General features: G+C 36.2%; 2 protein-coding genes and 1 long non-coding RNA gene across 3 annotated transcripts; 1 reads left to right on the top strand and 2 right to left on the bottom strand.

The window, feature by feature from the left end:
• Window positions 1-1,012: 1,012 nt before the first annotated feature.
• Window positions 1,013-6,199, bottom strand: LOC105679242 (uncharacterized). Its single transcript, XM_012379152.1, has 2 exons — window positions 5,675-6,199; window positions 1,013-5,497 (listed from the first exon to the last, which is right to left on the bottom strand). Exons 1-2 carry the CDS (start codon window positions 6,197-6,199, stop codon window positions 1,013-1,015), a joined length of 5,010 nt encoding a protein of 1,669 aa, XP_012234575.1.
• Window positions 6,200-7,650: 1,451 nt separating this feature from the next.
• LOC136998581 (uncharacterized) lies at window positions 7,651-11,673 on the top strand. The gene is made up of 2 exons (XM_067351504.1): window positions 7,651-10,358; window positions 10,724-11,673. The coding sequence occupies exon 1, from the start codon at window positions 8,608-8,610 to the stop codon at window positions 10,354-10,356; it is 1,749 nt and encodes a 582-aa protein (XP_067207605.1). The 5' UTR covers window positions 7,651-8,607; the 3' UTR covers window positions 10,357-10,358; window positions 10,724-11,673.
• Window positions 11,674-17,964: 6,291 nt separating this feature from the next.
• Window positions 17,965-20,305, bottom strand: LOC136998484 (uncharacterized). Its single transcript, XR_010889065.1, has 3 exons — window positions 18,568-20,305; window positions 18,212-18,431; window positions 17,965-18,116 (listed from the first exon to the last, which is right to left on the bottom strand). It is a non-coding gene; the product is annotated as an uncharacterized lncRNA (long non-coding RNA).
• Window positions 20,306-20,886: the final 581 nt, after the last annotated feature.

Here is a 20,886-nt window from a genome sequence, read left to right as displayed (position 1 = left end):
TCGATGTCTGTCTCTTAATGAATTTAAAACAATAAATCGGTCATCGTTTTCATTCGTACAACGAGGACGTCCCGAACCAGGTCTTCTTTGGACAGAATTAGTCTCCAAGTACCTAGCATAAGCACATTGCACGGTTGACACTGATAAATCAAGTGCCTCAGCAACGTACCTTCGACTTCTCCCATCTTCAATTAACGCTACAACTTGAGCAGCTTTTTCAGGACTTATCGTCGCCATAATTGACCAATAATTTCAATGCGAAAAGATTAATTATTGTTTACTTTGACGAAGTCGTACGAATAAGTAACGCGTCTCGAAAGAAAAAGATCAAGAGAAATCATGCACTCTTCGCAATGTGCGGTCGAGCATAAACAAAAAGTCAGGGCGGAGAAATCACAAAAGATCTGCAGACATCTCCTTCGGATGCAAAACAATTGATTGAAAAATTATGGTTCGAGTTTGCGACGGTGCACGGTATAAACAAAAAATTGTAGCTTATTGGGATCAAAAGCGTACGAAAGTACAGAGTCTCCTCTTTAAAATGCTTTTTTATGCATCTTGATACGATGATTTTTCGCCGAGAGATTCGCATTTGAAGTAAGAATCTGCCTTTTTCTTCAAATGCGAATCTCTCGGCGAAAAATCATCGTATCAAGATGCATAAAAAAGCATTTTAAAGAGGAGACTCTGTACTTTCGTACGCTTTTGATCCCAATAAGCTACAATTTTTTGTTTATACCGTGCACCGTCGCAAACTCGAACCATTATTTTTCAATTTTGCATGCTCGCGCTTTGTCATCCGCCATTTTCAATAAATTTATTTTGCAACATTGAAATAAATTGATTCTTAAAGTAGAGATTTTTAGCTTCATTTCCATATTTTATAGAACTTTCTATCTTTATTATTTACGAAGTTATCGTCAGTTGAAATTTGATGAATTTTTCCCACATTTTCAGTGTACCGCTTTTTTTTCGGGTGAGTGTAGAAATATAACAAACTCAATACAAATAATTAATCAATAGGTAATACGCATATCTTGGGTAATGAACGTTGAATGATTTGTCCGGCCGTTTTTAAGGAGACGACCCGTATTAGACCATCGGAGCTAGGGTGTAGCTCACAAATACGACCGATTCCCCATTTGAGCGGAGGTAAATTGTTATCGCGAATTAATACGAGTTTTCCTATTTGTATTTCATCGTTGCGTACTGTATTCTTCCATTTGGTCCTCTGTTGCAATTGAGTGATATATTCCCTCGACCAACGTTTCCAGAATGATTGCTGAAGTTGTGTAAGCAGCTGGTATCTATTAGTACGATTCAATGGAATGTTTAGAACGGATTCTTCTGGTAATGCATGCAGTGACGTTCCAATCAAGAAATGTCCTGGCGTCAGGACTTCCAAATCATCTGGAGAATTATTCAATGGACACAACGGTCGAGAGTTGAGAATGGCTTCCACCTGAGTTAATACAGTATAAAGCTCTTCGAATGATAATAAAGTTTCATTGATCACAGTCTTGAGATGTGTCTTTACAGCCTTTACGTTGGCTTCCCACAATCCTCCCATGTGAGGGGAATGAGGTGGAATGAATCGCCATGTAATTCCTTGAGTAGCTGCAAACTCGATTGTTCTCAATTGATGTTCAGTATCTGACAAAAGTTTGCTCATTTGGCGTAGAGTGTTGCTAGCTCCAAGAAAGTTTTTTCCGTTATCAGACATGATGGTTTCGCATTTGCCTCTTCGTGATATAAATCTTTTCAGTGCGTTTAGAAACATTTCTGTTGTGAGATCTGATACCAATTCAAGATGTACCGCCTTGGTCGTCATACAGACGAACAAACATAGATAAGCCTTACCGGATTTATTTCTCGAGATTTTAATGTTAAATGGTCCGGCGTAATCAACTCCGGTATGATTAAATACTCTAGATGGAGTGACTCTACATGCAGGTAAGTCGCCCATTTTCTGTACAGGGCTGCGAGGCCGTAGTCGAAAGCACAGAACGCATTTACTTAATACCCGCTTGATTGCATTTCTGGCGTGAATAATCCAGTAAGTTTCTCGGAGTGTCGTCAACAACAGTTGCGGACCGATGTGGAAATGTCTTAAGTGTTGATCGCGTATAATCAAATCAGTCAGGACATTGTTAGGAGACAAAAGAATAGGATGTTTTTGGGTGTAGGGAATTGGTGCATTTGTCAACCGGCCCCCAACGCGCAATATTCCATCTTGATCAATTATAGGATTAAACGAAAGGAGCTTGCTGTGTGAATCAATTGCCTTGCCTCGTTGTAATGCATGTAGTTCAAATGCGAAGACCTTCTGTTGATGGAGTTTCACCACGATGATCATTGCCTTTCGTAACTCTTCACAACTGATAGGTCCATGAATTTTTGACTTCTTTGCCTTTGATAGCATGCAGTTATCCTTAAATCTCATGCATAATGCGATAATTCTCTTCAATTTAATGAGCGAAGAATATCGAATAAGGATGTCATCTGCCTCCTGAACTTGGATAGTAGCAAATGATTGAATACAAACTTCAGGTACCTCCATTGTGGAATGTGTTGATTTTTGTGGCCATTGTGAGGGATCTTTCTTTAACCATGATGGACCTTCCCACCACAATGTAGCCCTTAACAATTGTTCTGGAAGAAGACCGCGCGATATCACGTCCGCAAGATTATGCTCCGATCGTACATGATACCAATCTTGTTTGTTGCTTAGTCGTTGGATCTCTGCTATGCGGTTGCCTACAAATGTTTGCCATTTTGATGGTTCCCCTTGAATCCATGCTAACATAATTTCTGAATCAGTCCAAAAATTACGTCGTGTAATTGTGCAACTGAGAGCTTGTGCCACTCGTTGACCTAACTTGGCAAGAAGAACAGCTCCACATAATTCGAGTCTGGGTAAGCTGATGGTTTTTAATGATGCCACTCGTGATTTGGCAGTTAGCAATTGAACACTAATCAGTCCGGATTGGTCGACAGAACGAATGTAAATACAAGCACCATACGCTGTTTGTGAAGCGTCACAGAATCCATGAAGTTGGATATCGTTTGGATTGTGTATGATAGCATGGCGTGGTATTGTCATCTGGTTGATCAAGTGTAGTTGTTGATAATAGGATGACCATGTCATTCGAAATGTTTCGGGTACAGGTGTGTCCCAGTCCATCTTCAACTGCCAGAGTGATTGTAGTAATATCTTGGCCGTGATGATAATAGGTCCAATTAAGCCAAGTGGATCGAATATTTGTGTGATCAAAGACAGAATGGTACGCTTAGAAATGATTTCTGGCACCATCCTTTCATTTGCTTGATATCGTAATAAATCAGAATAGGGTTGCCACAGGAGTCCTAGGATTCTTGTATTTGTAAGTCCATAATCGCCTTGGTGTTCATCCTGACTAAGAGAAGCATTTGAATAGAATTTGGTCAATTGGAATCCTGCTGTCTTCAATATATCTGTTACTTGAACCTTAGTTTGAAGCAGTTCTTGCACTGATGATTCTCCAGTGATCATGTCATCGACATAAAAATCATGAGCTATGACTGTGGCTGCTCGAGGATGCGTGCCTTCGAAGTCATAGGCTAATTGTTGTAAGCATCGTATGGCTAGAAATGGTGCTGCTGCCGTTCCATAAGTAACAGTGTTTAACTTGAACGTTGTCGTTGGCTGATCTGAGCTTTCTCTCCAAAGAATACATTGATACTGTCGATGTTCCGGTTTGACCATAATTTGACGATACATTTTGACTATGTCTCCAGTTAGAACATACGGATATTGTCTAAAACGTATTAAGATGTCAAACAGTTCAGATTGAATTGTAGGTCCAATTAATAAACAATCATTGAGAGACCTTCCAGAGGTAGTAGGGCTTGAAGCGTCGAATACCACCCTGAGTCTCGTAGATGTTGATGTTTCCTTGATGACTGCGTGATGTGGGAGATAATTAAGTTTCATACTACCTGGATTGTCCACGACAGACATATGGCCAAGTTCGACGTATTCTTTCATAAACTCAGCATATCTAGTTTGCAAAATGATGTCCCTTTGAAAACGTCTTTCCATGCTACGTAAGCGTTTGAAAGCACTGCTTTCAGATTCGCCAAGGATACTTGGATCCTTGCGAAAGAATAGTGATACCTGAAATCTGCCATCAGTTGTTCGTTGATATTCTTCTCGAAATATCCTTTCACAGTCGATTTCTTCCTTTGATAACAACTTAGTGTTAGAGATCTCTTCAATGATCCAGAATTTCTCAATTTGTGCTTGCAGTTCGTCGTTTCGAACGAGTCCGCACACAATATGATTATTGCGTGTTTTAATATTGAGTGATGATCCAATTTGTCCACATAGCAGCCAGCCCAGTTTTGTTGATTGTAGAATCGGTTGCCTGGCTCCCAACTGGATCCTGTCTGCTTCAAGAACGTCCCAGAAGATCGATGCTCCTAACAACAAATCTACGTTTTGAGGCTTGTGGAATGTTGGATCTGCTAACTCAAATTGATGAGGTATGCTTAAGAGTTTAACATCAATAGGTCTAGAAGGAATGGAACGAGTGATTTGTTTAACAATGAGAAAATTAATATCTGCTTCATAAGATGTGGTTGTCGAAGCAATTAATGCTCTTGTGCTCTCGACTGCCTGTGTTTCGATTACGTTTAAACATGAAATCGTGTGCTTTGCAGTATCTATCTTAAGACCTAATTGTTGACACATCGCTTTGCTGATGAAGCTTGATTGTGAGCCATTGTCTAAGAGTGCACGCACCTTGTGATAATTGCCTGAATTATCTCGGATGTAGACAATTGCAAATAAGAGGATTTCGGAATTATATTTGAGATTTATCGCTTTCATTGATACGGATGTCGGCGTTGGATTTTCAGACGTTTGCGTATTTACATTAGTATCATTAGAAATTGCCGAGACGTTTCCGGACAATGTGGAACCTTGATTAACGCTTGAACGCTCATTTATATGAAGCAACGTGTGATGTTTCTTAGAGCAGTGCTTGCACGTGCGTGAAGAGCATCTTTGTACCGTGTGATTTGAACTCAGACAATTGTAACAAAGACTTAATCTTTTTGCTTCATTGCGTCGTGACTCTACTGATAAGTCCTTGAAAATTTTACATGCATGTATTCGGTGAGCCTGCTTGCAAAGAACACACTCGTTTACTTCATTAGTGACTGCATGAGAAAGGCTTACGTTCTGATTCTTATTTGTATTTATTTGACTCGATTTTTGTGTCGAGATTTTAGCGAATGTTGCTTTGCTAGGTCCTGGGTGAAGGGCTTCGAGAAACTCACAACGTGCGTTGAGAAATTCAATTAACTGATTAGTAGTACATAACCTTTCATTAATTACCTTCAATTCCCATTCTTTTTTAGTTGTAGTATCTAATTTGCTAGTGATTAGGTAAACGATAAGCGTATCCCATTTGTCAGTAGGTTCCTTTAATTGCTGTAAGACTCTTAGATTTTTCTGAAAATTATCTAGCAATGCACGTAATAGCTCTGCTGACTCTTTCGGAATTGGAGACAAATTGAATAATTCATGAACGTGATAGTGAATCGTTAAGCGCGTGTTTTAAAATCTCTTTGTCAATAATTCTAATGCAACAAGATAATTTTCATTAGTAATCTGTAGTGAATGTATTGCTTGAGCAGCTGTGCCCGATAATGCAGATTTCAAATAATGAATCTTCTGAACTGCATCTAGATTAGTATTGTTATCTACTAATGCCTTGAATGTATCATAAAACTGTTGCCACTGTTCGTAGCTTCCATTGAAAGTCGGCAAAGATATTACTGGCAGTCGTACTAATGTCTGATTCGCGTTTAGATTTAAGACATTTTGACCAGTGTTTTGATTTTGAAGATTACCCTGAACATTAGTTTCATTAGTTCTTGAACGAGCAAGTATTGACCGTGCTTTCGCTTGTACAATGAAAAATGCCTCTTCGAATCCTTCTCGCTGTGGAATGTCCGGTTCGGGAAGGAGGGCGTCAATCTTTGTTTGTACTGTATGATATTCTTGCCATGACTCGTTGTACTTTTCTAACTTTGATTCTAAGATAAATCTTTCTTGAAGACTATCTACATAGCTATCAATATATGTCTTAAATCTAGTCGCACGGCTTTTGATTGTCGTTCGTTGACGTTTTAACGCTTCTAATTCCGCCATTTCCTAGTTCTATGGGCGGTATTCATAGTCCGTTCTTATATTCAAGATCGTCTTAAGCACGAACTTATATTCGCTCTCTTCGTCAGACACAATCTATGGGTGACGAAGAGAGCGAATATAAGTCCGTGCTTAAGACGATTTTAAATATAAGAACGGACTATGAATACCGCCCTATCTATCGTCTATAGTCTAGAGTCACTGTTAACGATGCACACAAGATGCTTATCGGATGTCGATAACCTCGTTGTCGAGCTGTTGCAGTGATGATGTCGCAGCGCCGTAGTGATTGATGACGACAATATGGCGTCGTCTTGCCGATGTCCTCGATGAAAGATGGCGATTCCCGTAATCCACTGTCTCCTAATCAGGTTTCTCGACTCTAGACGTAGAGCGTCGACGAATGTAAATGAAACAGCGGCTGTCTCTCGAATCACAGTCTTTAATTGTCTGCCGAAAGCGTGAAGGCACTCTCGATGCACGCACTTTCTGGTTTGTGGCACATTAGTTTTCGTTTTTCGCACTGTCACTGTATCTAGCGACTCTATCCAAAGGACTGCATCCTGCTCGAAGGACCAATTTTGTGGGAAAATTGAGTGATTTACCCGTAATAAATTGAAACGAACCTTTTATTGAACGTACATATAAGTGCCGGTACGCAATTGCTGCTGCTACTACTTCTCGCATGGACTAGCTCGATCTCAACGCCATCTCGTAAGAACCGAATCGGTCGGCTAAATAAGATTTTTTGTTGGCGCGAAATCATACAAATTATGAGTTTAATTTGTTATAATATATATAGTATATGTAATATTATAAATAATATATATCGTATAGTATATGTAATAATATATATAATATATATAGTATAGTATATGTAAAATATGGTGAAATATAGTATGCAATATAATAATATATGTACGACAGCATTTTTTTAGATTTTTTTTTTAATATATACGACAGCTTTATGTACAAAAGTTTTATAGAAGAGTTTTATAGAAATAGTGTACAACTTTTTTCATAGTTCTTTAATCCCACTTGGCGTCATTTCCTGATATCATATTTTTTTATAGTTTTAATATACACAACAGCATTACTTGTTGAAAGGTTTTAATATGTACGACAGCTTTTTTTGAAAGGGTAATATATACACTGAGAAAAATGGTTTTATTATATTAACAAAATTCTTCTGGTTGACCGTATTTTAGTCGAACAAAACAGAATTTCTGGTTATCGTCACAAAATTTTACACCTTATATCAACACCGTTTGGTTAACTTTACTATAAGGATTTGAATAAGTGTTTTCTTGTTGGATCTACAAAACTTCTTGTTATATTTACATAAATCGCAGCGTTCTGCAACAGTTTCGTCATTACTCACTAAACGGTTGATCAACTGTTCGCCGCATTCATTTGTTACACTGCTACTGCGCCCTCGCTACTCGCGGCGTGTATCGCGCGCATTAGATCTTTCGCGAAGCAATGGCGTTAAGCAGTCGGAACAGTCTCAACTGAGCTCGCTAAAGTTTTACGTCGCGTCGTGGAATCCATTACGGAATATTAGTTAGGCCGATGGCAGAGAACGAGAAGTAAGCACTTATGTCTGTCGTAGACGTCTGTCGTGGACGTATGGTAAGGCAGAGAAAAACGTAAGTCGTGAAAGGTTATTGGATATGTGTGGAAACGACTACGACATACATAAGTTTTTACGTCTCGGTCTCTGCCATTAGCCTTACATCCGAAAAGTTTTATGATCACGTGGTGTTTTTTTTTTTTTAAGGGGTTATAACACCTTTGAGGGTCAAAAAAATTCAAATTTTTTTTTTGGCTTAAATGATATGATTGGAATGTACAGAATATAATTTTATTCGATCTGGAACTCTTTCATGTACGAAATAGTCATGTTTGTACGCAGCGCCATAGCGCGCGGAGAGAGCCTCGGAGCGCTCTCCGAGTATTCTGCCTTTCTACTTCAAATGTCGAGTAGTTGAGGGTTTTGTATAGTTTAATATAATCAGGGCTGGGCAAAATGTATTTCAAATTGTATTTCAAATACAATAAAATATTTGAAATACAAAATGTACAATGCTAACACAATCTTGGTATTTAAATTATAAAATACAAAATACTTTTAATTTTTAATTTTCGATTTAAAATACAAAAATTTTGCATTTTAAATAAAAAAATTAAAGATATTTTGCAATAAATACTAAAATAGTTAGTATTTTGTATTTTGTATTTCAAATGTGTTTGCCCAGCCCTGAATATAGTATTATAGATGTCGCTTGCGATCATTTAAACAAAAAACTTTATTTCATGCCGGAATTGTTTGTTTACTGCAAACAGTTTCTGTTATACCACCGGCTTCGGCTTTTCGAATTGCATTGAAACGTCGTAACATTGTTGTAATAATGCCGAAAAAGAGAATATATGCAAATAAGAAAGGGAGTAGAGCAAGTACTTCACGTGCAAGTCGAAGTTCAATAAAGAGAAGGCAACCTTTAAATAGGTATTCTTTAGAAGGCGAAACTGAAAGTGTGAGCACGTCGGCGAAAAAACTGAAAACGAGTACGGACGATTACGAGATACACGTGAACAAAACTTTTGGGTATTGTTTCATTAATTTTGTTACCGTTTTTACAAGCATTTCGCAATTAATTGTTTGCAAAACGTGTGGCTCGAACATCAAGTTTGAAGAATCCAGTTGTCGCGGTCTAGGTTTCAAAATTGCTGTTATTTGTGAAAAGTGCGTGCCAAAATATATTAACTCTAGCCCACTTATAAACAATCACGCTTACGACATAAATCGCCGAATGGTATTTACAATGAGATTACTCGGTATAGGAATTAATGGGATTAAAAAATTTTGTGCATTTATGTGTTTGCCGATACCAGTGTATCAGTCTTTTTATGACAAAATAATTTCAAACATTCGTGTTGCCACTAATGCTGTGTGTGGAACTTCAATAAAACGAGCAGCTGCAAAAGAAAAAGAGATGTCATTGGAAAGAGGACAGATAGACGGGATAACAGTTTCTGGTGACGGAACCTGGAGAAAGAGGGGATTTTCGTCTTTGTTCGGTGTCGTATCACTAATAGGGTGGTGCACGGGAAAAGTCGTCGACATTGCAGTGAAATCTAAATTCTGTAAGGCCTGCAGTTTGTGGAACGGAAAGCAAAATACAAGCGAATATGAAGAATGGGCTGCAAATCACGAAGCAAACTGCGAAAGAAATCACGAAGGTTCGTCGGGAAAGATGGAAGTAGACGCAGTCATAGAAATGTTTCAGCGGTCCGAAAAATTGCACAATTTAAAATATTCTCATTACATCGGTGACGGGGACAGCAAAACATTCAAAGGCATTTTAGATTCGAAACCTTATGATGATTTGAATGTTTGTAAAAAAGAATGTATAGATCACGTTCAAAAACGTATGGGCACGAGATTACGTAATTTGAAAAAAAATATAAGAGGTCTTGGAGGCAGAGGCAAATTGACAGGCAAACTGATCGACGAGTTGACAATATATTATGGTCTAGCTATTCGCAGAAATCCTAATTCCATTGAAGATATGAGACGAGAAATATGGGCGACTTTATTCCACAAGATTTCCACGGACAGCGAATCGCAGCACGACCGTTGCCCAGTCGGAGAAAACTCTTGGTGTTCTTGGCAGCAGGCGAAAGCGCACAACGAATTACATCACTACCAACACAAAGCAGCTTTGAATAATGAAGTTTTTAAGGCTGTTCAACCAATTTATGAAGAACTAAGTCGAGACGAGTTGCTATCCCGCTGTGTTGGCGGGTTTACCCAAAACAGCAACGAGAGCTTCAATTCTGTGCTGTGGGCAATAGCACCGAAAATTGTTCATAGTAACAAAGCAATCGTTGATATTGCCGCAAATATTGCTGTTTGCAATTTTAACGATGGTTTGCACAGCATAATGGAAATTATGCAAGTCTTAAATTTGATAATTGGCAGTACTTGCTACAATTTCTGCGTTGAAACAGACGAACGCCGGATCCGCGCAGCTGAGCGCGCCATGACCAAGGAAGCTCAAGAAGCTCGTAGGCAGCAGACATCAGCTCGGAAGGCCACAGATGACGAGTATATAAATGTAGAAGGTCAACTGTATGGTGCAGGCATTGCAGATTAACGGTGAGCTCCTAATAATTACAAGTTTTCTCGTTACAAAACTTTAAATGCGATTTCTGTAAAACACCATTTTTCAAATTGGTGTGCAGCGTAGCTCCCACAATTTACATCGGATTAACTTGAAACAAAGCTTATCCTGCGCCAAATTAAATTTTTTACGGAAGTACGTAGCCGTTTTTTAATAGGATTGTTAGTTTTTTTTTGGGAATCAATTTTATAAACGATTTTTTAGTGAAGATTTGTATACTTTTTTTCAAGTTACTGTAAATTCCACAAAAATTAATATTTTTCAAAAATCCTACGTACTTCCAAGGCAAATTTATCAGAGAATATGAGATGTTTTGAATTTTTGTTCTATGTCATATCAGTCAGCCGGAATCCTGCACACCGATTGGACCGGCATAGCGCAAAGGGTCATCTTTGACGCCATCTACAGGATATTCTTTTCAGTATTTTTTAATTAAAAAAATATATTTTATAACTAAAAACTATAATAAAATCAACCCTCAAATCTGTTTTTTGATTACTCTATTCCTTAGATGTGAAAAAAATTAATGAAAAAGAGGAAAAATTTCTTACGCAAAGGTGTTATAACCCCTTAATGAAATATATGTATACCAGTGATGTAATGTTTCCTACCGGGCTCGGGAGCCGGGAGCCCGGTAGAAAACATCACATCACTGAGTATACTTTAAACCAAAATATATTGTTAGTATTTTACAAAAACCACACCTATCCGAACTTGTTTTTTAACTACAAAGTTGTGTTAACCTAACAAAACGATATAGTAAAGTTAACAAGAAATTCTGGTAGAGTTTTGTAAATCTAACAACACAATGTGGTAAGGTTTACAAGAAATTCTGGTAGAGTTTTGTAAATCTAACAACACGATGTAGTAAGGTTTACAAGAAATTCTGATAGATTTAAACAGGATGAAATTTAACAGAATCTTCTGGTAATTCCAACAACAAATTTGTTTCGTCCATTTTTGAACAAACGTACTAGTAGAATCAACCAGAATTTCTTATAATACAACAAAACTTTTTTTCCAGTGTACGACTGGTTTTTTGATAGGTTTAATATATACGGCAATTTTTTTTAAATGTAAAACAATACTGTTTTGTTTTGGTTGTGACAAGAGCGTGTACTTGGCGCCTTTTTTTTTATCTTTTTTTTTTGAAAAGGTTATTTTTTGAGATATTATTTCTTTTTTTTTAGTAATTTGTTTTGATTGTGACAAGAGCGTGTACTTGGCACCTTTATTTTACCTTTTTTTTTAAAAAAGGTAATTGATAGATATTTTTTTTTTAATGATATATATACGACAGTGTTTTTTAAAGCTAAAATAATGAAATATCAGTTAGATTTTGCTAAAGACGGCCCATTATCACCCCAGTCGTACTTTCAGTATACAGCATACGACGGTCTTCTTTAATTAATTAGGTTACAAAAATACAAAATTCTGTAAGTATCATATTGTTTCTAGGCCATTGTGTTTTTCTAATTGAAGCATCATCAGCTTCAATCCAATCATTTTCTTCTCTATGCAGGGTGTCCCATTTAACTTGAGACAACTAAATATTTCGAAAAATAAGCATTGTACGAAAAAATGTCCCAAATAAATTTTTAATATTATTAAGGGGGACGTCTGGCTGTATAAAAATTAACCCGCCCCCACCGCCCCTTGGGGGTGGAGCGGGTGGCAACTTTGAAATTTCAAATAGGAACCTCCATTTTTTTATTACACATTCGGATTCCTTGGAAAAAAATACGTAAGTTTTGTCCGAGACATTTTTTCGAATCGTGATAGATGGCGCTGTAATCAGTGAAAATTAGTTTTTGCCATTTTCTCTCACCATCGGGGTGCTTTATTTCGGTGAGTCCCCTCGCCTCTCACTATTCAATTACAATAAATGCTCGAAATGATGACTTTCCATTTTGATGCATTTATTAACTCGAGCTTGGAATGCTTGTACACATGTAGAAAGTGTATCTGGCGTTATTTGTGCGCAAGCATATCTAATACGTTCCACCATGTTTTCTCGAGTATTTGGTATTTTTGTATACTCTTTTTCTTTAAGGTAACATAAAATTATTTCAACTTTCAAAATTATTTCAACTTTCTTCTCTAAAGATAAATAATCCATTATTTATTTAATAATGGCTGAAATAAAGAACGCGTCCGTAAAAAAACAAGTAGCTAGCGTACCAAAACTATGAGCTATCTACAAATGTAGTAAATTTCTGAAATACTGAAAATACTGAAAAGGAGAAACAAAATAAATGAAAGAAATTAAGTCAGAACAATTCTTCAATAACTGGATTCTTTAAATTTCAAGTCAAGTAAATTTCAGTAATACGTACGCTAGCTACTTGTTTTTTTACGGACGCGTTCTTTATGTCAGTAAATAAATAATGGATTATTTATCTTTAGAGAAGAAAGTTGAAATAATTTTGAAATAATTTTGAAAGTTGAAATAATTTTATGTTACCTTAAAGAGAAAGTGTATACAAAAGTACCAAATACTCGAGAAAACATGGTGGAACGTATTAGATATGCTTGCGCACAAATAACGCCAGATACACTTTCTACATGTGTACAAGCATTCCAAGCTCGAGTTAATAAATGCATCGAAATGGAAAGTCATCATTTCGAGCATTTATTGTAATTGAATAGTGAGAGGCGAGGGGACTCACCGAAATAAAGCACCCCGATGGTGAGAGAAAATGGCAAAAACTAATTTTCACTGATTACAGCGCCATCTATCACGATTCAAAAAAATGTCTCGGACAAAACTTACGTATTTTTTTCCAAGAAATTCGAATCTGCAATAAAAAATAGGGGTTCCTATTTAAAATTTCAAAGTTGCCACCCGCCCCACCCCCAAGGAGCGGTGGCGGCAGATTAATTTTTACACAGGCAGACGTCCCCTTGATAATATTAAAAGTTTATTTGGGACATTTTTTCGTACAATGCTTATTTTTCGAAATATTTAGTTGTCTCAAGTTAAATGGGACACCCTGTATATATTACAACGTTTATAATTATCTATTTCATTTAGTCTCTATTAGGCCCTGACTTATTATCATCTCTTTCAGTTTAATAAATAATTTAATTATAGTTGGTATAAATAGAATTACAAACTCGTATTACATAGTTAAATTCAATTTGCAATTTATAAGTGGCATTCAAAAACGATATTCAAATACATTGAGTACATGAGTTAGATAATTAATTAAATATGTTAGTACGTATTATTCATTTGATTAGTTATTTAAAAACAATATACTACATATAATTATTTTTAACATGTTCACAATTTATACTGACAATGAAAAATAGAAACTAGCAGATATTACATTATATTACCACGATTTGGCCGTTCTGCACGTGCGCGACGTCTGTAGCCTGCGTACGGGATATATGTATAGGTACAACGCTTGCGCACAACGCACAGAGTCTGCTCTAAAGTGAGAAACAAATATCATCCGCACCGTAATATTTTTCGAAACTCTCAAGCACAATCAGCAATGTAGGAGTATTACACATATTTTATTTCACACACGTATACCGCTGTGTGGCCAGATTTGAGACACAAACAGCAGCAGCAGCAGCAGGAATGAAAGGATTACCGCATATATGCGCAAGTCACATTGTACATGTGAGCTCCGCGCTTCGCATGTACATGGCTTGCGCATGCGTTGCCGGCGATATATGCCGATATGTGTACATCTGAGATACTAGCCATCTATCGGCAAGAATTTATAAAGTACATCCCAGACGACTGAAATAATTTTCATAGTTTTCATGACATTTCGACTTTAGACTTTAATATCTTTATTTATACAGCATATAGAGCAAAAACAAGCATACTTTTATTATATATTTTGGGTAAGCGCTATCGATTGAGCCTATTTTTAAATCGATCGGCTCAGGCATTACTGAGATCCGATAATCTCGGCTCGTCTCAACTTTCGGTCTCGCGTAAAGATACACGGTCGGTCTTGCGCTGCGCGTGAACTTGGCGCGAGACACTGCCGTGTCTCTTGATATCAGCGCTCGAAATTAGTTGCACATTTCGGGCCGATTCTGGAGACGACACCTCCTATTCCCCCACTACCGCCCGGCCGCTGGCGGCCGAGCCGCCGATAATTCTGGCTCAGGAGCGGCTCGGCCGCCAGCGGCTAAGCGGTAGTGCGGGAATAGGAGGTGTCGTCTCCAGAATCGGCCCGAAATGTGCAACTAATTCCGAGCACTGGCATATATTATTGAAATGCTTTTGTGAAACGGAATCAATGACTAATAAATATTCGTGGTTATAAACAATTCGACAATGCTATCAGAATGACTTGACTACCGCAAACTTAATTTGAATCTTAATGCAGATTACTTGCATAAATAGTAGGAAGAGGCAAAATAAGTGACAGTATCGTTCGAGTTTTTCATGTGACAAGTAATTATAGTCTTAGCACTCAGTTAAAAAAATAGTTAAAAAATATTTATCGCAAAACTAAATATACTTCTACACAATGGGATGGCAAGATATTTATAATTATTACATATTAGAATCATCGAGTAAGTATGAACAATTAATTATTTTACAATAATTAATTAAACAGATTACCCTGATAGCACAAAAGAGTTTCAGTAATGTTTCAGAGACATAAACACTGAAATCTTGAAACTGTTTCAGTTATGTTGCGCAATGTCTCTGGAATGTTTTTGCCAGATTGCAGCAATGTCAAAATGTCCGCTTTAGTCCACGAAAAACGTTTCTGCAATATTACGGAAATCTTTCTAGAAGCTTTCAATGAGGTTACTGTAATGTTCTTTTTAGTTTTATTAGACATTGCAGAAATCTAACAAATATGTGAAAAATTAATTATTATTGTTTAAATAAAACACAATTAATTTTTATGAATCACAGCTTTATTTTTATATTATATATATTATGTTATATAAATTTTTTTATTGCACTGAATTGCATAAAGTATGGCACCAAGTTTATAAAGTAAATTTATATCTTATATTTGTTTTCTTTATTTTATACTCTTCCTATATTGCATCATCAGCATCCGCTGTCTTCTGATTTTTACTGAAAATTAAAAAAGTTATGCGATGAAAATAACAAAATAGAATGTTTTGTTTGTTTAAAAATAGAAACAAATAAGGAAAAGTTTGTATTTAAGTGCACACCTTCCACACACTATATATTTATTTATCTATCATCTAACTATGACACACACACGCACACACACGCACGCACGCACAAAAAATAATTCAATATTAAAATTTAACATATTAGAAAAATTGCAGAAAATATTTCATTTTATAATCAATTATATTTTATATTGTGTATATATGTAATCTATTAAAAACTTATTAATTATATCTAATTATCAGAAACTTATACGTTTTCTTTGATTCCAGACTGCGTTCATATCTTAAAGTGGCTTGCACAAGCCATTTGTTATAGCCACATATTATTTCTTGTTCCGTTACTTTATCATCCGTAATACGCACAGCCCCTAAAACAGTTACATTAATACTTGTATTTCTAATAATATCCTAGCAAACAGAACATTGCAGCAACATTGTGGCAATGTTGCAATATTGCTGTAATGTTGCTACAATGTTGCAACATCGCCGCAATGTTACTGCAATGTTCTGTGTTTGCTAGGATATGTATAGCTGTGTTTCAAAAGTTACTGCCAGTATTAAAAATGTATAGTTTATGTCACATCCACTATAAATTTTCAGTACTGGCAGTGAATATCAAAACGCAGCTTATATAGATAAAATATATTAAAGTTGAAACCGTGTGAGCTTCGGCGGACGCGGAGTAGCTCGCCGGAATCCAGGTTCGGTCGGTTGGGGGTATGTCAAATAAACCAAAGGCTCGTTTATAATAAAAGTAACAAAACAGCGTTTATTCAGAAGGATGTTGATATGATTTGTCTCGAATGATCTGCTTCAATGCTCGTGTATACATGCGAAGCGTGTGCAAGATGAATTCGAAAGAGTATACAAAGTAGAAAAAATATCGGTGCGATCGGTGTACTAACAACGGTGAAATAATTAGTTAAGCAAACGGCGAAATGATTCGTTAAAGCGGCGGGAAATAATCGTACGGCGGGAAATATCGGTGAGATTGGTATAAGCAATTATTTAGGCGGACGGCGAAATAATTATCAAAGCGGCGTAAAATAAATCTGGAGTATCGGCAACGGTGTAACAGTTATTTAAACGGACGGCGAGATACTCATTAAAGCGGCGTAAAATAAGTCTGGAGTACCGGCAACGGTGAAACAATCGTTTAAGAAAACGGCGAAATGATTCGTTAAAGCGGCGGGAAATAATCGTACGGCGGGAAATATCGGTGAGATTGGTATAAGCAATTATTTAGGCGGACGGCGAAATAATTATCAAAGCGGCGTAAAATAAATCTGGAGTATCGGCAACGGTGTAACAGTTATTTAAACGGACGGCGAGATACTCATTAAAGCGGCGTAAAATAAGTCTGGAGTACCGGCAACGGTGAAACAATCGTTTAAGCAAGCGGCGAAATAATTCGTTGAAGCGGCGTGAAATAAATCTGGAGTATCGGTAACGGTGTAACAGTTATTTAAACGGACGGCGAGATACTTATTAAAGCGGCGTAAAATAAGTCTGGAGTACCGGCAACGGTGAAACAATTGTTTAAGCAAACGGCGAAATAATTGTTTAAAGCAGCGGTGAATTGATCATTAGAGTTTGACGTGAGGCGTCTTGGTGCGATCAGAGAGAGCGCAAGCGCGGGCGATCGGGTCGCAACGGTTGGTACAACGCAACGCTCGTCGGTGAGTGCGTTCGTGACGGTATCGCGAGTCCGTTCGATCGTAGATCGTGACGGGTCGCTTGACGGCGTGGATTGGTCGACGCGGTTTGCCCGCTGGATTCTGCGGATGAATCCCTGGTGCGCGGCAACGCGGAATTAGGACCATGACGTCGAGTAAGCTCGACGGGAGTGCGAGGATGCTCGTACGAAGTCGGAGTTTAGAACGGCGACCTGGCTAGGTACGCGGGAATGCCCGCAATACGAAGTTCGGTGGCCTAGAGGAGCCAAGTACGCTCGGCGGGTATACGAATAGATTCGTATGCGGGAATCAAGCATACCGAGGACGCTCGGCGGTACACGAGGATACTCGTGTGCTGGAACAGGTATAAAGAAAAAAACCGAGTATGCTCGGTTTGGGACTACGAGGACACTCGTAGAGGGATGTTCGCTGTCTATCAGCGAACGGAGTCTGGTCAGAAGACGTACAGCCGGGCGTCTTTTATACCCGGCTGGCAGCCGAACGGCTTTGAATCGGCAAACATCGGCGGTTTCGGCGACGAGCCCCCACAAAACGGAATTTCGGAACGGTCGGGTGTGGGGGATTTTCGGCGGTTGACCGCCGCTGTTTTTGACAAAAAGCTTATCGGCGCTCGATGCGCCCTTGGTGGGCTACGGACGATGGACGGTCCGTAGCCGTAACGATGCAGCTTGCGGGCTGCACCGTTACAAAGTAAAATAAATATTAAAATAAAACTAAGAATTAGCAATGTCTTAAAACTTACGCATAATACACTTTGCGAGCAACAAATCTTTAAATCCCATTTTTTTTTAGCTTTCCAGCCCAACTGTATTGTTTTGCTATCTCATTTGTAATTACTCTTTTCAAGATATTTGTAGTTAATTCTCGGCTGTCACGTCCGCCGATTCTATTCAAAGAAATGGCCTGTAAGAATTATAGTTTATTATAATTAGTTATTAGTATATTACACACATAATGACGTATTTCATAATTTATATTTATAAGAAAAAAATATTAACCATTTTTTCAAAAAAGTCTTCATTTTTTCGAGACATTTATCCATTTCTTCAATTTTTTCATTCGTCTTTAATGGTAAAGCTAGAAATTCCTTTAGAATTGACATTTCGTTTCTTTCCGTATTATTATTTAGATTTTCTTCTATTTTGCAAAGACGATCATCAATTGAGCTTAATTTTGCAAATATTTGATTTAATCGTCGTAATATGTCAGACAGTGTATCTATAAAAAACGGAATATATTTGGAATACTCATAGAATATTTTTGTTGTTACAATACAAAAATAAATAAATTTGATTAATTTAATCTACATAAAATATATAAAATATAATTTTAAAATACAATATTTATTACTAACTTTTGCCTGCAGTGTTTAAATAAGTGACTGAAGACTGCTTTTTAATATTTTTGTTAGAACTAGTGTTGGATTCCTCGCTTTGCATTATTTCATTTCCTGCAGATTTATCGACAATAAACGTTTTTGGCAATGATGGTATTGAAAATTTAATTTCCTTTTTTTTATATTTAGAAGCATTATCGTTGTTGTCTTCATTACTGTCGTTAGAAGAAGAGGAATTCAAATTTGTAAATTTCTTGTTTGAACGTGATATACGTTTATTTTGGCTTAAATTTTCCTTGTCAGAAAGATCTAAATTGGAATAATCTTGAGCAAGCTTTACTTTTTCAATTCCTGATTCGTAAGTACCTAAAAATTAATGGCGATTACAACATAAAATTTCAATATTAAACAACAAGTTTTAGGGAGAGTTCACACCTTAGCAAAAAAAATAGCTACCCGAGTCGAAATTTTTAGCCTAGATTAAACCTACAAGTTTTGTCGAATTTTGAGAACCAATGTAAGCTTTAATTCATATATATAGATATAACATTACATTGGCTATTGCCCTCCTTTGATTCTAAAAATTGTTACTTATTGCCGTTTTTTCCATGTGGAAGCTCAAAAGAGTACCTACTGAGAACCTCTAAAAAGGCTCCAGGTTCTATAAATATGTATTTCTAGAAAATAAATATTCAAAATTACTTAATAATTTATTATCTCATATACTCTACTTGCATTTAATGTATGGATCTTGATTTCAATAAACAATATATTAATTATTATAATTTGCTTAACTGTAAATAGGCTACTATAAGCAAATATTATATAAATAATATTCACTTATCTCTTACATATCTATTTGCAGTTAAGTAAATTACATAATTAATGTATTGCGCTTATTGAAATTAAGATATGCATTAAATACAAATAAAGTAAATGTGGTAATAGAACATTAAATAATTTCGAATTATAGGTCAAATATGTAATAAAATATTAAATAAAATTTTGAATTTCAATTGTTTTTTGTTTATTCGAATAAATTTTTAGTTATTTATAATACTAAATATAATACTGAGTTGCACTTAATTTTAAAAAATATTTTTTACTATTCATTTGTTATTATTTATTTTATATTATAACATTTATTATATTAATCTGAAATAATAGAAATTGAACTCAATTATAAATTGAATATTAATATTTTTATTGCTAGAAATTTCGATAAGATTTGGAGATTCAAAAGAGGTAGGAGTTGTAAGAACGAAAGTAGGAATTGTATATTTAACATCAATAAAAATAAGGGTTTTCTAGGACAACAAGATTAAAGAAAGGCCAAAAGAAGACATAACATTTTCAAGATAGAACTTGTAGGTCAAGGAACATTATTAGAGGCACAAATAACCATGTATGAGGTTTATAGTAGGTTTTAAATTTCGACTCGGGATAATCAGAACTCGCGTTGATAGTAAGCAGTACAACGGAAAAACTCTTGTACTGGTTACTACTAGTGCAAATTTTTATTGGCTATTACTTTTCTATCAGAGTGTAAATTCTCTCTTAAGATTGTAAAATAATTTATTCACTTGAGGTTCCAAAAATGCGCAAAATTTTGTGAGCAATCCAAGTACTATCTGGAGAAATTTCTTTCTTGATTGTCTGACAAAGTTTCTTTTCACTAGTATAAGGCGGCCAATGACACATTGTTTTGTTATCAAATAACCACAATGATGGCACCAACTGAAGTCCATCCTCAAAAAGGACTATTGTAAATCGCGACATCTTTAATCTCCTGTAAATATCCAAGTAGTAGTTGAAAAATTAAACTAAATTTGTTATTATATAAGACAGTATTATATTAATACGTTATTATCAGACTACGCATTATAGATTGAAGATTATAAATTACAAATAGAATTTGAGTAAAAATTGATATTTGTGATTTGCAATATATAATCAATCGTAAATAAACATATTTTCTCTCATCACTTTTTAGCAATTTTAGCAATTTGTAATAATGTTGAATAAGATATATATACAAACATAATATATTCGTTGGCCTTTATCTGACTCTACTACAAATTATACAATTTTAATTTCTTACAATTTGTTTTAATTGATTCAATTTTATTTTTTAAACACATAATATTCAATCAATATAGATAATTTTATTAAATTTAATACTATAATACTATATACAGGGTGTCCCAGACCTACCGTCAAACCTCTTCAGGGTAGATTCCTGATGTGATTCTGAGCCGAAAGTTCCTCTTGCAAAATGTCGAGGGTGTCCTAGTTTTTGAGTTATAACCGGTTACAGATCACCAATAAATGCGGTGA

Source organism: Linepithema humile, chromosome 3 (genome assembly GCF_040581485.1).
Source record: "Linepithema humile isolate Giens D197 chromosome 3, Lhum_UNIL_v1.0, whole genome shotgun sequence".
In the NCBI taxonomy this organism is placed as follows: Eukaryota; Metazoa; Arthropoda; class Insecta; order Hymenoptera; family Formicidae; genus Linepithema; species Linepithema humile.
The sequence above is the reverse complement of the archived record's forward strand: the minus strand, read 5'-3'. Positions and strand labels throughout refer to the sequence as shown.